The sequence below is a fragment of the Mya arenaria genome, chromosome 16 (assembly GCF_026914265.1).
Source record: "Mya arenaria isolate MELC-2E11 chromosome 16, ASM2691426v1".
NCBI lineage: Eukaryota > Metazoa > Mollusca > Bivalvia > Myida > Myidae > Mya > Mya arenaria.
The window spans coordinates 7,479,914-7,503,785 of record NC_069137.1 but is presented as its reverse complement, the minus strand read 5'-3'; the positions used below and the strand labels follow the sequence as shown (position 1 = coordinate 7,503,785).

At 35.1% G+C, this 23,872-nt stretch overlaps 1 protein-coding gene across 7 annotated transcripts in view; it reads right to left on the bottom strand.

Annotated features, from left to right (window-relative positions):
* LOC128221379 (neogenin-like) overlaps positions 1 to 23,872 on the bottom strand; it is a 96,648-nt gene that overhangs the window by 37,205 nt on the left and 35,571 nt on the right. For 6 of the 7 annotated variants that reach the window (XM_052929989.1, XM_052929988.1, XM_052929991.1 and 3 more), the window contains exons 4-11: positions 9,726 to 9,900; positions 9,223 to 9,365; positions 8,150 to 8,266; positions 7,601 to 7,768; positions 6,883 to 7,051; positions 5,577 to 5,740; positions 3,818 to 4,099; positions 1,015 to 1,243 (exon numbers count right to left, since the gene is read on the bottom strand). In XM_052929989.1, coding sequence (XP_052785949.1) covers positions 1,015 to 1,243; positions 3,818 to 4,099; positions 5,577 to 5,740; positions 6,883 to 7,051; positions 7,601 to 7,768; positions 8,150 to 8,266; positions 9,223 to 9,365; positions 9,726 to 9,900 — 1,447 coding nt within the window. The remainder of the gene's footprint in view (positions 1 to 1,014; positions 1,244 to 3,817; positions 4,100 to 5,576; positions 5,741 to 6,882; positions 7,052 to 7,600; positions 7,769 to 8,149; positions 8,267 to 9,222; positions 9,366 to 9,725; positions 9,901 to 23,872) is intronic. The other variant, XM_052929992.1, reaches the window with a different exon arrangement.

The following is a 23,872-nucleotide window of genomic DNA, read 5'->3' as shown; positions in this document are numbered from 1 at the left end:
ACAAATTTCTTGAAAAATTAACCAGATCACTTATATAACACTATAGTGTTGACATAAAAAAGTAAATACATTTGCCCTAAGATCAGCTTGGAATATTAATATTCACAGTTTTCTTTCCCCCCAATGTGGAAGGCACAGATGATGGCTTATTTCCCCCCCCCCCCCCCCCCCCCCCCCCATTTTTTTCTAAATAAATACAGAAATATTTTTAGATGAATGTTGCTATATTAAAGCTACACTCTCACAAATTGAACGTTTTTACAACTTTTTTTATTTTTGTCTTGGAACGAGCCAATTTTTGCGAAAATCCATCCAAATCAGTTATATGAGACTGCTGACAAAAATAAGATCACAGATTTTATATTTAAGTTAAAAAGTGGATGTTTAATGCAATTTTCTTAAACTGTCTTAAGCCATATAACATTCATTTTCGAAGGATTTTCATATTTTCTATTCGAAAATTAATGTTTTATGGCTTAAACCGTTACTAATGGTTTAAGTAAAATGCAAAAAACATTAATTTTTGAACTTAAATATAAAAATCTGTGATCAATTTTTTGTCAGCAGTTATATATAACAATGCTATCATCATCTTTGTTGTCATTGTTTACATAGTCATCATCATCATCATCATAGTCAACACTGTGGTTGCTGTCAACATTATCATTGTTGTCATCATCGTCTTCTGTTGCCGTTATTAACATAGTCAACATCATTATGATCATCTAAGTCAACACTGTGGTTGCTGTTAACGGTATCATTGTCATCATCACCATCTTGGTTGTCGTTGTCATTATAGTCATTATCATTGTCGTTTCTGTAGTTGCCCTCACCGTCACCGTTCTTGTTATCATCCCTAATGAATTAACATTGTTTTAAAATCATTTTTGCAATCTTCAAAAAAAAATTGAGGGGTGGGGGGGATGTAATTAGTTATTCAGTTAGTTCTTACAGAACCCACCTAGGGGACTGTGGGTTGTAGTTAATTATTCATTAAGCTGTAACGGAACCCACCTTTCCGAGCCAGTCTCCACCCATTTGATCATGTACGCAATAATCTCTGACGGCCCGATTCTGTCGGGTTCTGACCATGTGAGTGTGACATATCTGGTAGAAACAATCGCAACCATCAAACTGGTGGGCTGGGATGGAACGTCATCGGGGTTCGTTGCACTGTATGCACCTGAGCGTTGAACGTGGTAATATATAGAGGGAGTGCTAGGACTTATGGGTAATGGGGAGTCTGAAATGAACACAAAGAAAATAAATGAACAAAAAGGAAAAATGAACTCAAAGAAAAAGAAAATAAATGAACAAAAAGGAAAAAGGAACTTAAGAAAAAAGTATGAAAAGAAAAGAAAATGAACTCAAAGTAAATTGAACCTAAAGGGGAACAAACACCAAGAAAATAAAGCAAAGCAAAGCATAAGAAAATATAAAAAATAATCATAAATATAGGTCAACAAAAGATAATACAAAATAAAGATAATAAATGTATTGGTACTTCAGAATGAAACATAAATATCGAATCAAGCTGGAAACCTTAACTATCATAAGCATTGAAACAGTTTTATGAAAATGGATGGGGAATTCATCTGTTTATCAACAACAAGTGTGCTGTGCTGCATAGCGAACACCAATGCTGGTCTGTTCTTTAACTCAGTTAAACAAGAGGCAAGCTTACAAATATAAAAGTCATGAAAGTAAAATGTTACTGGCATTGCAACAATAAGGCCCTGTATTCACAAAACATCTTAGTTCAATTCCTAAGATAAGTATTTCACTGGTTATTTGATATAATAACTTAATAATATACTCATTTTCATCAAAAAATGTTGCCTTCCGACTAAGCATTTTTTATGCAATTTATATCATGGTATACACACACTTGACTATGACTATGTTAATTTGACTATGAACATTTTAGAAAATCAACTGAAGTTAAGAAAGGACTTAAAATGTTTTATGAATAACGGCCTAGATGTGCATATTGTCCTTAGAAGCAAGTAAACCAAGTGCAATTTTAATACCTTAAAACGTTTATTTCATTTTTTTACCTAACCCTAACCCTTATAAAAATTTCTTAGTTACGACAAAGGTTAGTTTCTGCACATCGATCACACCAAAGCTTTGACAATAGGCCAAACGTTTTTCTTCATAAAACAGACAGTCTTATAAATAATGTTTTATTAGACACTTTAGTTAGTGTTTACAATGGAATACATGGCTATTCCTTCAAATCAAATCAAATCAAATTTTATTTTCAGTCGGTATGACATAACCGAGTGACATTAGCTATGCATAGCTATTGAACGACTCCTTAAAATGAATATTCAAATGAAATATCACAGCACACATTAATGTCTTATAAGGCACTTGAATAAGAGTTGACAATTAATGGTGGCTACCCCTTAAAAGTTTACATTCAAATCAAACATCAAAATACACACTAATGGATAGTTGACAATGAACTGTTGCTACCCCTTAAAATTTTATTCAAATAAACAACACAACACACATTAATGTCTTATAAGACACTTAAGTAAGTGTTAGTATTGAATGGTGGGAACCCCTTAAATGTTTACATTCAAATGGAACATTAAAACACACTTATTGAGTTAGAGTTGACAATGAATGGTGGCTAGCCCTTAAATGTTTACATTCAAATGGAACATTAAAACACACTTATTGAGTTAGAGTTGACAATGGATGGTGGCTAGCCCTTAAATGTTTACATTCAAATGGAACATTAAAACACACTTATTGAGTTAGAGTTGACAATGGATGGTGGCTAGCCCTTAAAGGTTTACATTCAAATGGAACATTAAAACACACTTATTGAGTTAGAGTTGACAATGGATGGTGGCTAGCCCTTAAAGGTTTACATTCAAATGGAACATTAAAACACACTTATTGAGTTAGAGTTGACAATGAATGGTGGCTACCCCTTAAATGTTTACATTCAAATGGAACATTAAAACACACTTATTGAGTTAGAGTTGACAATGAATGGTGGCTACCCCTTAAATGTTTACATTCAAATGGAACATTAAAACACACTTATTGAGTTAGAGTTGACAATGAATGGTGGCTAGCCCTTAAAGGTTTACATTCAAATGGAACATTAAAACACACTTATTGAGTTAGAGTTGACAATGAATGGTGGCTAGCCCTTAAAGGTTTACATTCAAATGGAACATTAAAACACACTTATTGAGTTAGAGTTGACAATGAATGGTGGCTACCCCTTAAAGGTTTACATTCAAATGGAACATTAAAAACACACTTATTGAGTTAGAGTTCACAATGAATGGTGGGAACCCCTTAAATGTTTACATTCAAATGGAACATTAAAACACACTTATTGAGTTAGAGTTGACAATGAATGGTGGGAACCCCTTAAATGTTTACATTCAAATGGAACATTAAAACACACTTATTGAGTTAGAGTTGACAATGAATGGTGGCTACCCCTTAAATGTTTACATTCAAATGGAACATTAAAACACACTTATTGAGTTAGAGTTGACAATGAATAGTGGCTACCCCTTAAATGTTTACATTCAAATGGAACATTAAAACACACTTATTGAGTTAGAGTTGACAATGAATAGTGGCTACCCCTTAAATGTTTACATTCAAATGGAACATTAAAACACACTTATTGAGTTAGAGTTGACAACAAATGGTGGCTACCCCTGAAAGTCTTTTTAATAAAATGCTGCAACACATAGTACTTTAGTTAGAGTTGACAATGACTGGTGGCTACCCCTTAAAGCTTCATTCAAACAAAACAACACAAACTTATTCTACTTACTTTGTTGTACAACTTTCAGCTGCATTGTCGCCTGAATGGTTCCGACAGAATTCTCAGCAAAACACTGGTAGTATCCAGAATCCGACATAACCAGTCCGAGGAACTGTAAATTTTCGTCCTCAATCACACGGACATAATCGCCCGCCTCGCCCGCGATTATTTCGCCATTTTTGTACCAAGTAATTTTTGGTTTCGGATGCCCTGATGCCTGACATGGTACGATGATGTCGCGTTTCTCATTGGCAAACAGATTCTGTGGCTGGGTGGTGAACACTGGGGGAACTGGAAAAACCGAGGACAGAAATGAAAACAAGAGCGATATAACACAGGTGTATGAAATGAGTTCAACTAATTGTCTTGAGGTCAATCTTGTTGTTTTTTCACTTAGGCTAAAGCAAAAAGCATGTCTGGTTCCAGTGACCTAATTGAACCTTAAATTAAAGGGGCCACTCAACCATTTTCAAACTTAAATTATTTTTTTTTTCATAAATATCTGAGTGCGAAAAATTTGGACTTAAAATAAGAAAGATTTAAATAAAAAAAACTTATGGGTAAAAATATAACAATTGGCAAAAGTAAGTGAACATTCAAAACATATCCAAATTATTCCTATTTAAAGGGAATAAATATCAGATGATACACCTGTAAGAAAAAAAAAAAATTGTCAAAATCTTACATAAATTTGATATAGTTGTGCACAATGCATTGAATCTTTATTACTGATAATTCACAGCTGTTAAGGCTTTGGAAGATTTTGTGTATTTTTCCAAATCAAAAATGAACTGGGTTTCTCTACATTGTAAATACCAGTTAAGTCAAAAATAGCGTTGATATATGAATCTGTACTCATCAATATACACACTATAATCAGGGAAACCATTATACGCTATTTTTCAACGGTTGAACTCAGCTGAGACAATGACAAAATATTATTTTAATCATATAAAATAATATATTATCGGTGTCTCAGACTAGATGGTATTGACAATAAGGCCTAAAAAAATTTTGTTTGGTTAGGGTTACATCCTTTTCAAAAATAGGTAGGGTAGGTAGGCTTTTTATTTTTTTTTTATTTTTTTTTTTTATTAGGCTTTATATAAGAATGTCATTTTCATCATTGGAGAATGGTGTTAAAGTTATCTTCTATATAAGCAATTAAGGTTTTAAACTACATATTGAAAAGCGAAAAAAAAAAACAAGAAATTTTTTTTTTTTTTTTTTTAGTTTTTCATTTTTTTTTCAAACTGACTATAAAAACGTTAGGGTCGGCGCCTATTCCGTAGGTAGGGTCGGGTAACCCGAACCAAATGTATTTTTTTTTAGGCCTAATTGTTTTATGGAAATACAGTATTTGCCAATTTTGGACCATCTGGTGTCTAGCCCCCTTTAATACCAGAACAAACGAAGCCACAATTAAATATAACATGATTTTATACCTTCTGGCATTGTTACCAGGAAGTGTGTGTTCAAGTAGAAAGTCCGGCTATTGTCAGAACTTGTTAAATTTAATTATGTTGTTAACATGGTCATTGTTTAACTTAACATTCAAATCTTTACTAGCTTCATGGTTTCATAGCCATACAGTTAATGATCTGCATTTTTTTTTACACAATTTCAATTAACTGTTTTAGCAGTGCTTTGTTAAATTAAACATATCCACAACATGCAATAGTTCACCTTAAAAAAATAAGAACAAGGCCATTTATATATTGTTAACTTTAACAAATTTTAAATCGGTCGATTGTACATTGTGTATTACCTAAAACTTCTAATCGAGCCTCTGCATCGCTGGAATCGACGTCATTCTCCGCCCGGCACGTATACGTAGCGTCATCGGATTCCTGACCCTCGAGGTTGGAGTATTTAACGTCCAAAATCTGCAGGTTCCCTCCACCGATCATCGTAACCCGCCCGTCCTTGTTTCTACAAATGTGCATCATATCAATACTGAATAAGCTTCAACATTCACCAGTGTTAAAATAGCCTGAATTCGTCCATACTCGCTATAACAATGAACAATATTCACTAAAATTCACAAACCTGAAAAAATAATCTTATCATTTTAACACTATTGCCATCCATTGTTGTATAATTTGACTGCAGCATAACTGAACTATCAAAGAAAGATGCCTATGGGACAGAAATGTATGAAGTTTCACACAAACACAAAAATTAAATACAGCTTCTGTTTCTATGTGTCTCTCTAATTTTCCCAACTTTTTCACTGATTACATTTAACCAGAGCATATGTTAAAATTGCACCACAATTATTCATTCGGGGGTGATTCCTAAAATGAATTGTGAATGCAAGGCTGGCATCATTTACTTTGTAAACAGGTTATTCAAAATGGGCACCGGTACTAGTTTAAACGCAGAAAAATGGGCACTAGAACTAGTTCATACCCAGAAAATGGGCACCGGTACTGGTTCCAACCCAGAAAATGGGCACCGGTACTGGTTCCAACCCAGAAAATGGGCACCGGTACTGGTTCCAACCCAGAAAATGGGCACCGGTACTGGTTCCAACCCAGAAAATGGGCACCGGTACTGGTTCCAACACAGAAAATGGGCACCGGTACTGGTTCCAACCCAGAAAATGGGCACCGGTACTAGTTCCAACACAGAATATGGGCACCAGTACTAGTTCCAACACAGAAAATGGGCACCAGTACTAGTTTAAACCCAGAAAAAATGGGCACTAGAACTAGTTCATACCCAGAAAATGGGCACCAGTACTGGTTCCAACACAGAATATGGGCACCAGTACAGTTAATCTGCTTCTAACCCCAAAAATGGGCACCAGTACTGGTTCCAAGCTAGAAAATGGACATGAAGCAGACTTCAAACATCCTAATGCTTTCTTTTCACAATAAAGCTACAATAAACTACTGTAACAGTCAAAAATTAGATGTTGATGGGACCTTGAAAAATAACTGAAATAAATTTACAATTAAACCCAACTGACAACACATTTGAAAAGACTTTGACACATCCATAACATTGTGATAACAAAGCTCTACGTAGCTACATGTAGCTCTGACAGTAGTTTAAAAACAAATACTTACAAGTCTATTTCTCTCTCATTTTTCAGCCATGTTATCGTAGGCTTGCTCATGTCGGAGCCGAGACCAAATGAGCCACAGAAGAGAATGACCTTTGACCCCACCAGGGTGGACGTGTCACGTGGTTTCAGGGTGAAATCCGGAATGTTTCCTTCAAATTCGTCGCTGATCACTGTAATAAGGAAAGGAAATGAAGGCATTCTTCAAAATATATGGAAATACTTGAAACTTATTCAATTGAAATCTTGCTAAAAATAATCTCTGACTGTTCACTGTAACAGTAAAAAAACATTAACCTTAATCTATGACAATGCATTGACTTTTTGGGTGTTTTTTTGACAAATCAAGGCTGGCTTTTATAAAGCATCTTAAGTCATTTCCTAACTTAATTAACTTTATACATTTAGTTTTCAGTTAACTTTATTGTCTGAATAAACTTGGCATATCTAGAAGCATATCTAGAAGCATATCTAGAAGCATATCTAGAAGCATATCTAGAAGCATATCTAGAAGCAAGTTAATTGCTATTTTGTCAGAATTGTTGTACAATAATATTTTTTTTTATTATGTTTGAGAGACTGGAACTTCTGTGTTTGGAGAAAATAAAATTTAATGCAAAAGTAATGGCGAGGATGATCAAACTTCCACTTTCAAATGCTCAATGCAAGCCCAGGCAAAAACCCTTCAATGTATTTTCATTTAGCCAACCTACAATACCTACCCGCTCTTTTCTGTGACAGTTTCACCTCCGGGCTCCTCCGACTGCGTTCCACACCCTCGGCAGAGCATAAATACGAGCCCAGGTCCCCGAATTCCACATTGTAGATCTCTAACACCCCCTCTGGGTAGCTTCGAAACTTTCCTGGTCTATCACTGACTGGTTGGTTGTCTGTAAATATCACATGTGCACATTTTTTAAACTGACATATATGTATATAGCAAATATAGCACTTCAAAACATTCCCTATAGTCATTCAAACCATGACCACAAGAGGGTAAACCAATCGAACACAACTTTTAATCCATAACAGCCAATCAAATGCAACCTTTAATCCATAACAGCCAATCAAACGCAATCTTTAATCCACAACAGCCAATCAAATCTAACCTCAAAGCATGACAGCCAATCAAAAACAACCTTTAATCCATAACAGCCAATCAAACCATAACATCGAAAACCATGACAGTCAATCAAATCAAATGTAACATCTGTAACCATAACGCCAATCAAATATAACGTTTTAAAAGATAACAACCAATCAAATCTCACCTTTAAACCATGATATGTTTGCTGCAGGTATGGAATCTATAGCACATTGGAACATTGCTGTGTCAGACAGGTAGACTTCTACATCTTCTGGTTCAATGTAGAAATTCCTCTCCATGCCTGTAACACAAGGGGTAGATAATTAGGATATGCTTTTTGTTTCAAGGGTTTTTTGTTCAAATGCAGCAAAAAATAGAATTGTATGGTTGCCTATTTGAAAGCTAGACAAGCTATGTCTATCAAACCAGTCATACCGTCCTAGTTGAAATGAAAGGAAAAAACCTCAGTTGTGGTTTGAACATTGAATTTATAGCAGTAGGTTATCTCCCTTAAAAAATGTAGTATATAATTGCCTGTCCCTTGTCTGCAGTAAATTATCTTCCCTTAGATTCAACAGCTGTTTGAGTACTGTATTTTCAAGGTTAAATTACTTCCCCTAGGATATGCTTCACACATATAAAAGGGGAGTAACTCTCTAGCCACCTGGACATCAAATTGTGTGGTTCAATTACTTACTCTGTTAAATACTTACTTCATTTTTCCAAATTTCTTTTTGAGAACAGTGTTCACACATATAAAAGGTAAGTAACTCAACTTCCACCTGGACACTGCTTTTTAGGTTATGCCCTTAGGTTATATTTAACACAAGAACAGGAGATGTTACTCACCTGGCTCCTGGACATTGCATTTTCTAGAGTGAATAATCTGCCCTTAGGTTAGGTTTAACACATGTAAAAGGTCGGTAACTCACCTAGACACTGCATCTTCTGGAGTGAATTATCTGCCCTTAGCTTATCTTTAACACATGAACAGGGGAAGTTTCTCACCTGCCTCCTGGACACTGCATTTCCTAGAGTGAATTATCTGCCCTTAGCTTATCTTTAACACATGAACAGGGGAAGTTTCTCACCTGCCTCCTGGACACTGCATTTCCTAGAGTGAATTATCTGCCCTTAGCTTATCTTTAACACATGAACAGGGGAAGATTCTCACCTGCCTCCTGGATACTGCATTTTCTGGAATTAATTATCTGCCCTTAGGTTATCTTTAACATATTTAAAAGGGAAGTAACTCACCTGCCACCTGGACACTGCATTTCCTAGAGTGAATTATCTGCCCTTCCCATGTAGCAGAACAGTGGTAGCTGCCAGCGTCCGTCTCCACCTTTCTGTCCACAATGTCAGAAATAACCAAGGTCCCATCCACCTCAATGGAGAGTCTAAAAGGAAATATATTAACCTTTATGAACGGGTGATTTAATTCATTACTAGCTACGTGGCTACAATTTCCCCAGTGAAAAAAGCCTAATCCATTTCTAAAAATTCTTTATCTTTACCCAAACCATCTGCTTTCTTTTATTACGATAATTCAAGTTGAGTTTAACATAATCAGGCATTTAAAAAAAAAATTGTATCCATCTAGTTTAACTTTTATTGTGCTCCCTTAAAAACATGATATACCAATCACTATTACTAAAATGTATCAAATCTTAAAAATGTAAATAAAAATGAGCCTTTTCTTCTTGGAAATGTTAGGAATATTGACTTTCTTTTCCAAGCCCTTAGACTGTGTCAGTCACCTTCTATCGAGACTGATGTCCAGTTTAGCGCCATTTTTGTACCAGTCTATGATTGGAGCTCCACGGTTGGCATGGACGACGGAGCAAGGCATGCGGAGTGATTTCCCTTTGTAGCCAATCACGTCTGTCGGTTCGGTGGAGAAGAAAAAGTCTGTAAATGACGGGACTCCTGAGACTGAAAAGAGAGGAAATAGGGAAATGACCGTCACGTTAGCAATCTAACAAACAAGGATTTAATATCTGGGAAAATCTGACCTCTTTTGGTCGACATCTTCCGCTAATTAATTTCTGTCTGACAGCTAAGGCAATAACGGCAACTGTGAAAAATATACTGTCAGTAATAGTGTCTCCTCTGAAGGAGGCCAACCTTTTTCTGTCTGACTTTATTTTGCACATTCAGGGATGTAATTCACCTGGCAGCTGGAGGGCTGAAAGCATTTCGGCCATGGGTTTATGGGGCACTCTTGGGGTCAAAGGCACACTGCCGTAGAAGAAAAACTGGCATTTTAGAAGCTCTTTTAGGGCTCTCCTGATTTCAAATTTGAAAATGGAATATCAACTCTAAACAACTGAAAGCATTTATCAGCTGAAATAAAATTAATATATATATCTATTCCAATTCTTTTTAAATGTTTGTGTGTGTATGTGTGTGTGTGTGTGTGGGGGGGGGGGGGGGGGGCCTGAGCCATTAGATCTGCGGAATTCAGCATATCCGAAGACATATCACATCCCTGACATTGTAGAGGTAACAGAGAGAAGTTTTCCTGTATATTACGATAAAGCAATTGTTACTCTTCTTTTACTTGTTTCCACTTGGGTTATTTATTTACATTTAAAGGGGCTAGAAGACAACAGAACATACAATTGGAAGAAAAAAAGAAAATTGTAAAAAAATTAACATTGTTGTGTAAAACGCATTGAGTTTTTCTTACTACAGTGCTCCAGCTAGCCCGTTTTTCAATGGCGCAGCGCCCGTGCCCCTTTTCTTACCGCCCTGCCCCTTTTTTGAGTAGTGCCCTTTTCACAAATGATCTATTAGCGCCAATTATCCCGTTAGTGCCCTTTTTACTATTTAAATCATTATTAAAGATCGGCAGCCGCTGTCATAATTGAGACAAATTACGTAATATGTCACCATGCTGCCCCATTGCCGACTGCTTAAAATATGCCGTACTGCCCTTTCATCTTCCCATGTGCCTTGACCAAGTCATATGACAGCTAATTGTGTATTTGTGTAGTTAGCAGACGACCTGTGTTTTCATAACCGGTCATCTTTTAATCCGATAATTAGGAAAAGCCAAATAGGGAACATCGGCAGGAGGCGGAGCTATTGAATACCAGCCAATCAGAATATACATTGAGAACTCGTTTATTCAATGCTGAAAGTTCGTAAAATGCTATAGAAAATGTGAGGGGATGGTGAAAAATGTTGTCAAGCACAATTAAATATTTTAAAATAATTGTTTATTGTGTTGTACAGACGAGACTCGCCATTTTAAACAGTGTTGATTTGAAGCAGACGGTCACTGCCGATTTATAAACACAGGAAAAGTGGCGCTAACACAATCAAATACATCACTTATTCAGTAAATGTTTTGAAAGTTTATTTCTAAAATATTGATGTTAAAAATTTCTTTGTAACCCACAAAAATATGTTGATGCTTTATATAGTGTTAACCTATCATGTCCACGATCTTGTCAAAATTCGCCAAAACCGCCATTTTGTCAGACCGAATTTCGGAGTTATTTTATCAATGTTCTATGTTTTATAAGTGACTTTTTAAGCAAGGGCAGTGATTTTTATTGTCATTTTATTCTAAAACATCAGCATATTAAACATTATTTTACTAAAGACAATTAAATAACAGCCAGGCTGAATGTAACATTCGTACCCAATCCTGAACGTACCAAATTAACATTCGTCCCTTACATATTTGTTTTTTGTGTATTTATTTATTTGATTGCTTCAAATGTTTAACTGTCTTGATAACTAACTTTGATATTAAAACACACCCTTCTAAATTTTGAGAAAAAGACCCATTTTGTTCAAGTCTGAAAATCATGGAAAATGATTTAAATTGATTATGAAAACAAAACAAATTCTAGGGTGAGACCTCCCCCCCCAAAAAAAAACCCTTGTGACAGGGGTGGACCCCTCTCACAACCACCCCCAATCGCCCCTACACGACTCATGTAGCTTGCCCTTTTCAAAACTCCACCCTGCCCTTTTCAAATCCTGGCTGGAGCACTGTACTAATGTATCAAATCGCTAACCACACATACATCTTTCGCAGTTTTTGCACATTTTTCCAATTTGAAATTTACTAGGTTTGACTTCCCTGTAAATCCCAGTAAGTTTAAAGATAGCGTTGTAAAAGGTCACAACTATGCATTCCATCATATATATATCCTTTTTCCACCACAAAAATAACCAGTTTTACAGCATTTTCTTAATAGGTATCTGATTTGTTTGGATCACATAAAATACACATCATATATTCCAACAGAAGACATTAAAAGTAGACACTATGTCACCAAGGACACAGATTTAATTCCTGGCGCCAACTGATGCTTTCTGATTTACGGTTTCAATTTGAGATCATTATGGCTCTCAGAACAAGTCTTTGACAGTCATTATCACTGCTTCTGCTAAACGTGATTGCAGAATTGGGTTAGCTAATAAATAATCTTTATATAAGATAGTTCATTATCATTTGCACTTGCATTTTAAACCTGAAACACTTTATTATTTAAAGCTGCACTCTCACAGATTGAACGTTGCAAAAAATGGCTCGTTCCAAGACAAAAAATAAAAAAGTTGTAAAAAGGTATATCTGTTAGATTGCAGCTTTAAATACTTGAACAAATATAAATATATGAGATGTAAAAAAGATTAATGACAAAATTGCTTTTATTTCATGCTTTAAATTCTCTTCATGTATAAAAATCACTTGTTTGGTGATTTTTTTTTTCCAGATAATCATACAAATTGAAATGGAATGATGCATAAAATCATGAGCTCCAAGCCAGACTGATGTAACACTTGTCTAAAAATAGGGAAAGTTAGGTCCGTTTTGCGCTCGGCCCTCAGATTGCCTTTCGTTTGTTGGAGATAAATAATTCACCTTTGAAACCATGCTGTGGGCTTCAATTATGAATAATATGCTCCCTGATCAATAAACAACTAGTTCTATAAGGCCAACAAAAAAAATTGTTTGGTTAGGGTTATGTCCTTTTTAAAATCAGGTAGGGTAGGTTGGCTATTTTATTTTTTTATTGGGCTTAAAAACATTATTTCGTCACTGGAGAATTTGTTAAAGAAATCTTCTGCATAAAGCATTTAAGGTTTTAAACTACATAAATTTAAACACAATTAAAAAATAATGATTTTTTGTTGTTATTTTTAACTGACTATGAAAACAGTAAGGTCAGCGCTTATTTTATAGGTAGGGTCAGGCAACCCGAACCAAACATTTTTTTTAGGCTCAATGAACAATCAGTTCTATTAAATGACAGTACCTGCCATGGTTATTTACAGACTCAACCATCTCACTGACTGGGAAGCAAACTGTTTAAAGTTTCTAAATTTAAATTGCCACTTGAAACTGTTTTGTCCTTATTCCTTGTGCGTTCAAAATGAAAGGACTTTGTGGCGCCAAATTCATCATTAGAACTGGAAGCTAATTGTTTGAATAACACTGGAGAGAGAACATTGAAAATCCTTTTTTCTTGAACGACTTCCAGTCATCAATTATAATGCTTTCCCATACAGTTAAGGCATTCATTTACTCTAAGAGCACTTATGCAAAAGCGATGTAACAGTTTCTATATTCATACGCAGAACTTTACAGCAGTCTTGCACAAAGCTTTGAAAAATAACATTATTTACTGTCATAATTTCAGATTGTTTTCATGTACTTCAATGGTTTTTTTTATCTTATTATTTTAAACTTTTCAATAATTCAGTTTATTTAAGTTTAACAAGCAAAGGTTTTGGGATCAATGCTTAATATCATAAATTTGGTGTAGTTTTAACTTGGAGTCCATAAATGCCAAAAATGAAAGGCTTATAAGTAATTTAGAGTTATTACCTTTTTGTGATGTGAATAGTGCCAGGGAAATGATAAAGATGAATTGTAAGTTTTAAGTCTAATTTTTGAGATTCGTTTTTTACATTTTTGGATAGCGAAATCGGTACCCAAATTTTTATTCAGTAAAAATAACACTGTAATTTCAGAAAATAACGCTCATTAACATCATTCATTTGGGCGTCCTTGAGTTATATGTTCATTCTAAACATTTGTGGTAAAATGCTGTATAATACAGCAAACAAAAAAGAACATCCCTCAACAATACAGTTCTCACTTCAAAATTTCACAGCCCCAGCTGGCCACAACCTGACCCCCCCCCCCCCCCCCCCCCCCTTCCTTAAGACCATGATGACTTGAAACCAGACAAGATCATTGACAATGTATAAACAATCCTCCTTTCTATTCCAAGGTAAGGGGCGGGTAACCCATATCACATGACAATATTATACACAAACCGACCAACGATACTCTTTCTTACATGAACCAGCGCTCAGAGACACTAAGTATGATATCAATGCAATTGTGGTCATTTCCATCATTGCTGGCACTGTCTGCAGACTTTTAGCTGAACAGGACAATAAAGCACTATCCAATTCAGAATACACTGTCATGTATAAATCATAAAATGTATGAATTATGACCAATGCCATATAGAAAATGCAGGGAACTTCAATTAGCAGCCACCGTTTGCTCATGTTTATGATTCCCTTCGTGACTTTTCAGCCTTAATGCCATTTTGTATATTACCCAAAAGAAACATAAATAAACCCCAAGCAGCATATTAACCCAAAGATCCATTTTCTTAATTTAAACATAGCTGTATATACCCAGTAAAAATAGTCTCCATGCTCTGGTCAAGTCATAAAAGTCATACAATTCTTTACAATTATCATCGCTGGAACCTTGACTGTACATGTTTGGTGTCACTTCAAGCAGCATCCGTTAAACGACAGATCAAGTTTGGTTAGAAAAATATTAAATCAAATTCTAAAAGCACAATTCCATTTCCTATCTCTGAATCTCAGAATCCTGGAAATATGGCAGATTGAGACATTTTCTTGTAGAATACCAAACATCTTGGACCTCTACTGTACAATTTGTATCAATATGTGATGTCTCCTTTTTCATGTCTTTCAGTTTTTGGGCCAATTTCGCAGAGTTTGAATTAGCTACAACAATACTCCCAACATCAACTTACATTGCGAGAGGTGACAGCGAAAAGGTTCGATCTTCTTCTTTATTTAGTGTCAATAAGAACCTTTTCGCATTCACCCCTCGATTAATTTAATTTGGTTAACAAGTATTTCGCTAAGCTTGGAATAAGCAACGTCACCTTTTGTGAAAAATCGCAAAATATTGAAGTTAAACGCTAATGAAATTTGGGCCAGTAACAGTAATCTCATTTGCTTCTCAGAAGTATTTGTTACCAAGAGGGGTCATTCATCATCATCAGTGACATTAATGAATTCTCCTGTTTTATCTTCAATGGGTTCTGAAGAAAGATATTGAATGTCAGAAGACACATCACTTTACCATTTACCACTCTGCCATTCCAAATTCCATTCCAGGATTCTCATCATAATGGGAATGTTCCAATTGGGTGACTAAGGAAAGTGCCAAGATGGCCTAAACTGGGTAAAATCCTTCATACAACTTTAATTTTTAATTCAGTGTCTTAGTATGAAACTCTGTACTAAATGTATGAAACTTGGTTTCATGAAACTCAGTTTCAAATCCCCCTTCAAGGTGACAACGATGTAATTCAGAGCCTTTTAACCCATCCTGGAGATGACACCCAAGTCCTTTATGTGGGGAAATTGAAAATAAAAAGCAATCTTTTCCAGCTTTGGGGGAAAATTCTCAGAGTACTTTTTTGTTTTGGGAAGAAATCGAGTCAAACAGCTATCAAGCAGTAATCATATCACACAGAAACATCTTTTAATGAATCAGGAGATTCTCATCGTATACAATAAATAAAACATTTTAGGGGAATTTCAGAGGCTATCTCAGGTGGGGGAACAGAGCCCAGGGGAGAGGGGGACAGAGCCCAGGGGGAGGGGGGACAGAGCCCAGAAAGAGCCCAGGGGGAGGGGGGACAGAGCCCAGGGGATGGGGGGACAGAGCCCAGGGGATGGGAGGGACAGAGCCCAGGGGATGGGTGGGACAGAGCCCAGGGGGGACAGAGCCCAGGGGATGGGTGGGACAGAGCCCAGGGGGACTGGCGGAGAGAGCCCAGGGGGGAGGGAGGGGCAGAGCCCAGGGTGAGGGTGGGACAGTGCCAAGGAGAGACAGAGCCCAGCGGAAACAGAGCCCATGGGGAGGGCGGGACAGAGCCCAGGGGTTGGGCGGGACAGAGCCCTGGGGCAGAGCCCAGGGGGGACAGAACCCAAGGGGGGAGGGCTAGCCCAAGGTGGGGGCGGGCAGAGTCCAAGTGTGGGGGGCTACAGGGCCCATGGGGGGGCAGAGCATTCCCCTTGACAAACTGTAGCCGGTTATCAACTACGGCTAAGAAGGGTAAGGAGGCTCTGAAATTCTTCGTAAATTTTGTGTTTGAAACCTGGTGGATGTCTAATGAAATTTAAAGAGAAAGTCTGCACCAATCTGCATGATATTTGAGCTAATGCCTTCAAAGTTTTTTGAAAAACTAATTTTCCATTTACCCAAAACTCTTACCTACCAACAAAAAAACAACAACAGTCTCTAAGGCTATATACAACTAATAACTCTTAAAAGTTGACATCTAATGATCAAGAGACTTCTATCTAAATTAATAACCATTTCAAAGTATTACCACTAATCTTTTAATACAAATTGAGCCTTCCTAGCAAAAAAGTTATCTCATTTAATGTTCCAATGGAATTATTAACTGTCTTGCCATAAGTCAATCATATTTAATGGGCTTCCACTAATACTTGACTTCACGACTTTGATCTCAAAGAACTATCAGTAATCATTCTGATCCCCGACCCCACCCCCTATAGATAGAGAAATAATCTCACAGCAGGGGGTGCTGTAAATGCACTCATTTTCACAAGGATTAATTTTTGCAGACAGCTTCAAGTCAACTTTCATCCTAGCGGTCTTAGATTGGTAATCATTATTGCTGTGATCTCTCACATAGAAAGTTTTTACATTTTTTTAGTTTTTGTTTCAAAATCAATTGATTTTGGTATCAATGCCTTCAATATCAATACAGTCATATATAAGATAACCCAAAATCCAACATATCTCAATTATTTGGATAACTTCTGAAAATATCATTTTTTCTTCGTGTTCGTAACGCATTTAGCCATAAAACATTAATTTTCGAACATAAATATATGATAATCTGTGATATGATCTTTTGTCAGCAGTCTTGTATCATTGGTTTTAAGTCATTTGTGCAAAAAATGGCTCATTCAAACAAAATTTTAAAATGTTGTCAAAACGCTGATCTGTGAGATTGCATTTTTAACATAGTGTTTTTTTCACAATTTTGAGGATTGGGGCCAAGAATTTTCCGCATTGTAAAAATGTGATATTTTGACAAAATTGAGAATTCCAATTGTGCATAAAAATGAACAATAATGCTTTAAAAAGGAAACTGAAGACAGACAAATATGGTAATTTTAGTTATCTTTAGAATGTATAAATTCTGCTATGATTCAAAAAGGGTTTGGATCCAATGTTGATATTTTCTGCACTCTAAGGTTACTATAGCGATGTCACTGAGTCTAGACACACAACAAACACCAACAATTTACAACCTCATAAACGAATGAATTTGCAGTACAAATTTACAGCTATTTATAATAGTTTGATTCTGTAGAAAGCTAACAGCTTTTGTTGGAGGCCATAAGAATGTACCCTGACCAGAGATCGAACCAAAGACCTCGAATTTGGTCGGGAGGTGGATACACAAAAAATAATAAAAAAATACCATCTCATAAATACATGAATTTGCAGTAATTTATAGCAATTTTCTTCTCCCTCTGAGATTTGTCTTACCCAGATAAGGTAATCTGGATAATCTCCCATAGGAACAGTCATCAGATTCTAATTTGTATGGGTGAAAGTTACCAGGCCCTATCTGCCTCTGTGTTCAAGGTCGTTTAGATCCTTTCAGCTTTCAGTCCTCACAGCTGCTTATATATTGTGGTTATGATACATTTTCATTCCATCATATAATTTGTTTTAGATGTTTTTTTCTTAGAAACATTTTATTCTTTATTTATCAATAAAATTAATGCAAATCAGAGACGATGTTGACGCAAGTTTCAAAAAGCCAATTTGAGTGGCTCAAGGACACTGGAGTAGAAATAATCAGATTTTATGATATTAATTACTAAGAGTATGTACTCTGAACAAAGGTAGATTTTCCAGCAATGGAGGGGCGGTCCATGCATGCATAAAACAAAGGGTATGTTTCAAATGTATCCTTCAAAATTAATGTTTATATTTAGGCCCCCAAAAAATATATTTGGTTCAGGTTACCTGACCCAACCTATAAAATGGGTGCCAGCCCGACTGTTTTTATTATACCGGTAGTCAAATGATTTATTTTTTTCAGTATATGTATATATATATATATAGTTGAATACCTTTAAAGCTGCACTCTCACAGATTGAACGTTTTGATGACATTTTTATCTTATGTTCTGCAACTAGCCTATTTATGCATGAAAACCAGTGATAAAAGAATGCTGGAAATCACATTTGTCTTAAACCATTAGTAACGTTTTGAGTCACAATACATTATTTTTTGAACGGTAATATGAATATTCGCGATATGATCTTTTGTCAGCAGTCTTATATCACTGGTTTGCAGATATTTACGCAAAAGTTTGCTCATTCCAAGACAAAAAAAAATAATTGTCAAAATGGTAAATCTGTGAGAGTGCAGCTTTAAAGCATTATACAGAAAATAACTTCAACCCTAACTAAACCATTATTTTTTTTGGCCTCATGTTAATGTTTTTAGTAACATAAAGGCTTATAAAAAAAGCCTACCTTAACCCTACCTGATTTTGAAAATGATGTAACCCTAACCAAACAATATTTTTTAGCCTATCCTCAAAATACCTTTTTGACTCCTATTTATACATTGGCTGAAGCAAGAAAGTTTACATGAAACTGCTTGTTCTATATTTAATGTCTTATTCTGATTGAAATAAGAAATTACTCTGGGAATGAAAAAGTATGAAGTCTTTTACAGTTCAGGGCTTGGCATCATTTGTTTTAACAATTAAGTTCTACTATATAAAATCCCTATTTTCTTGAACCATCTTTAGTCCCTTATAACAGGATCAAGAAAGTTTACTATTTTTGTTTTAGGAGCAGGGTTTTTTGCAATTAAATAGTTCTGAGGTTTTTTAGGAAATTATATTTAAGACAATTAGTTAACTATATATAACATTGCTTTTGTTTATAAAATGTGGTTAATTATATGTAAGGAAATACATTTGCTAATTTAAACTTGGTATTATGCTTAAGCGATTTCAATAATTTGAGGCTGGAATTAAAGCAAATTGCATGAATACTTTTTTTCATAACACGGTTTTTATTTCCATACAATATTGATCTTAGTTTACAAAACATTTATATTATTTTGCACCATAAAAATCTATAACTAGGACGAAAGGGATTTTTTCTGATGAATTTGCATTATATATACATAAAACATGATTTATACCAGTAAATCCCAGAAACATTTATAGATCAAAATAATTGGTCACAAAATGATATATTTGGGGGAAAGAAAATGAGTACCCTATTTCACATAAAAACATAATTTGCACCATAATCCAAAATGTGCAGTCATTAGATGAATACTGTATCAGTAATTATGCACCAGTCAATTGTAACATGGCACCCCCCCCCCTCCCAGGGTTCGGGGATAGCCGGGGAAATGGGCCATGTTTTTACCTCCCAGGTGGCCCCGTAGTGCCGGGTGAATGGGGTGGTTTTGTCTTCGCTCAAAACATGGCAAGGACATTGGTCTTACCTAGGGTCCATGGGTGCGGGACATTTGGTGGGGATTTTACCATCAGTTCGCCCCTGCAGGGTGGGGAATTAACCTGGGCTTGGCTGGACCGTAAGTCAAAGTTCCCGCTATTCCCTATTATTAGGATAGTTTTCAAAGCAATCTATATACATTTTAAGATTCTTAAATCTTAATATATTGAATATCAAAGTTCAGCAAAAAAGAGAGTTTAATGTAAGATAGTAAAAAATTGATAGAAATCAATCCGAATTGATATCATCCCGGATTATTAGGTCAACTACGGTAAAAAAAGAAGACATTTGAATGTATTTCCAGGAAAATCCAACAACTGACAAGGGGATATGTTTTGTCAATAAATCAAACATTTTTGCCTATAAATGTGTTTCCATCATACTGGTTAAACATGTGATATCCAATTGCCCGACAAAAAATTGATATATTTTTTTCAGAGAAAAGGCAGATTTCATGTCATTTGTGATAATTTGATTTGTGTTGGGGACCGGTGGTGAAAGTTTCAAATAACTGTTTCTTATCATGTGTGACCTAAATCTTGAAAACAGGCGGCCATGCACTTTAACTGTTCTCATCATTGCTATCATAGGAGAGTCTTTTTATAAAATACCACAAAAATTAAAGAAAACTTCGCAATTTTATCATTATTCCTTTATTTGTTTTCTTTTCAAAATTTAACAAGAACAATAATCAAAGTCGTGATAAATACAAGCCAACAAAGCTGACCAAGGACACAGGAATGGTTTAATTTAGTGCATTGAATAAACAACATGAGCATTTGGGCTATTATCATTCTGTATGTGATACATTTGAAAAATATTTTTAAGACCAAGTTTTACAATGTCAAGGGCCATAACTCTTGTCAGCCCGAGGGAAATGGGACAGATATAATAGGTTATAGCTTAAAGCTTCACTCTCACAGATTTATCGTTTTTACAACTTTTTTATTTTTTGTTTTGGAAAGAGCAAATTTTTGCGTAAATATCTGCCTATTTCCAATCGATGTTTAATGACTTAAACCGTAATGGAAGGGTGCTGCACCCTGTCCTTTTCTGGTTGCACCCTAATCTGCCCTCGTTAACCTGCCCATTGTTTGCAGTTATGAAGTGTTGTTGCTGCTTTCAGCCATAATTATTACAATAACAACAAAACACTTCCGCATGTATAAATGGCCTCAAAGGAGAAAATTGGCGGACATTTAAACTGGACGCAATCAACAAGAGTAAAGAAGAATAACAAAAACATTCTCGCCCATTGAATCGATAATCAACTTTGACCAAAATCTTCTTAGTGCAAGAACTCAATATCTGCTTGTATTTCTAAATACAGTTATTAGGATATTTCACTAAGGTGACGAAATACAATCGATTGTCACCGATTTCAGGCCCAACCAATTAATTTTCGATTATAATCGACCATCGGAACTTACGCATTCACAAGATGGTCGAGCTGGTGATACAATTCAAGTCCCAACTGGTAACAAGTCAACTTATACTGTACAGTTATGTTTTTACGCAGTCTCATTCTCTCTTAAAAGTTTCACTCTCACAGATATACCATTTACAGAAGTTGTCAAAACATTCAATCTGTGAGAGTGCAGCTTTAAGTTCTTTAACCATAGGATCTTAGAGGGCATTTCTTTGAATACATGTATTTCTTTGAAATATAATCTGTAAAACTCACAAACTCAGAGGTAGGGCCCTTAGAGCTGATTCACAAAAAAAGTTGAGAGAAGAAAAAATGTTGTATAAATGAGTGTAGTACATGTTGCAAAATTCATCAATCAACAAACTGCAGAGTTAAACGTGTAAAACTGTTTTAACTGAGTGTAGAAATATAAGGCCTTGTAACCATTTTGTCTTTAATCCCTGGTCTTAAAGACATTTCAAAGGAGCTCAAAGAAAAACCTTTTCTCTTAGAACCAACTTTAATATATGGAGAGCCAAGCCTAACTTCTGCTGTACTTTTCTCATCTCTAGAAACTGATAACAGCCTCCTTTACAGTACCCTGGGGAACAACTAATCCTGCGTTCAGATCACCAGAGGCCACTGAAAAACAGTTGTTTATATTCTCATCCTGATTTGACAAGTAATGTATCCAGTGGGTGAACTGCTTTTTTCATAAATGATCATTTTCATAAGAAAAACGCCTTTTACCAAGATCATCATGCTTCAAATGCAGAAAAAATGTGCCTTAAATTGCATTTTTGATGAAGGGAAAATGTGCTTAAGTGCATAAATGCACTTTTAACGCAGAAAAAAAGCGCTTTATATAGTCCAAAATAAATAGCCTTTTTAGTCCAAAATGAATATGCTTTTAGTTCAGAATAAATGTGTTTCAGTCACAAAAAGTACGGGTTTTTTTCTATTTTTTAATTCACTCAATAAAAAATATGCTCAAAATACCGTGTCAATGCTGCTGCGTTTAATACAGATTAAATGTGCATTTAATTTGCATTTAACATGCTGTTTGAAAAGGGCTTCCTTTTTATAAAAAGCTTGTATATAAATAATATATTTTAATATAAGTGTTGGTATTTTTTTTAATTTTGCCGAGAACTAAACAAACTTTCCCCTATCAAAAGTCTCCATCACCATTCTCAAGTGAAAAAGAAACCACTGTTTTATATTTTCCCAGTCATTTTTGGGAAGAACTGCAGGCATTTAATAAAACAAACATCCATGTATACACACACTAAAAAAAACAATCAGAAATCGCAAGAATGATGTGTTGGAGATGGAGTTTCCATGCTATATGAAAATCTAAAGAAAATATTTCTTTGGCCTTATTCTTTTATTTCCACAGAAAAACAGGCTTAAGAAGATGTGCCTGTATATTACTCAGTCTCTGCATTTTCAAGACCCATTGAAAATACTCTTGTTCTCTTCTCAATTAAAATCTGTGACCTATTCAGGTGGGTGTGTATTACATACCATGAACATTTCCTTAAACATTCCAGCAATGTGTAAAAAGATCTAGTATTAGATATATTTAAGTCATACAATTTAATAATCAGATATATTTCATTTTTATAACCTTGTTCCTAAGGTTTACACTCAGTTTCCACCAGAAAAAATAAAAATAATAATGTGTTTTTGAAAATATATCCTTGCTGTTGTCAATTAAAATCCAATTATCCTTGATAATGATTAATGTTAAAGCTGCTCTCTCACAGATTAAACGTTCTGACAACTGTTTTTAGTATTTTGTCTTGGAACATGCCAATTTATGTGAAAACGCATGGAAACCATTTATATAAGACTGCTGACAAAAAAGTCACATATATTTTTCTATTTAAGTTCAAAAATTGATGTTTTATGCATTTTCCGTTAGTAACGCTTTAAGCCATAAAACATTAGTTTTCAAACTGAAATATGAAAATCTGCAATCTATTATTTCGTAAGTAGTCTTTTATAAAAAAGTTGTAAAAACGGTCAATCTGTTAGAGTGCAGCTTTAACATAATTTAAAATGCTCTTCACAAAAGGCTTGAAAGGCCATTTATATAATACATGTAGTTTAAGACACTTTAAAACTGTCAACCTTAAGCTTAAAAATGGTAAAAACTGTTTGATTTATCTTATGACAACTTTCAACTTTTATCGATGTAAATCTTGAAATCATTTAAAAAAAATATTGTTTTAATGTTGTTGTTGTTGCTGCTTATAATGCTTTGCTAATGTAAGTGTTGTTGTTGTTGCTTCTGCTGCTCCTGCTGCTGGAAATGCTTTGCTAATGTTGTTGTTGTTGCTCTATAATACTGCTGTAGTTGTATAGTTTTATTCTCTCCGTCAAATCATGAAATACACCCTTTAAAAATCTCATAACATTAATCTGGTGAAGCTCTACATGTAATTGGTTTTTAATTGGGAAAAACAAGCTGTTTTATCAGAGAAAAATGATTTGAATCAATCAATGAGTATCTTCCAATGCTGATCTATTAGATCTAAAAGTTAAAATCAGCAATGAAATACTACTCATAATTATTTTGAAAAAAACACACAAAAAAACAGTGATCAAATTTTATGCACCACCTGTGAAATATTCAGAAACAAAGTGATT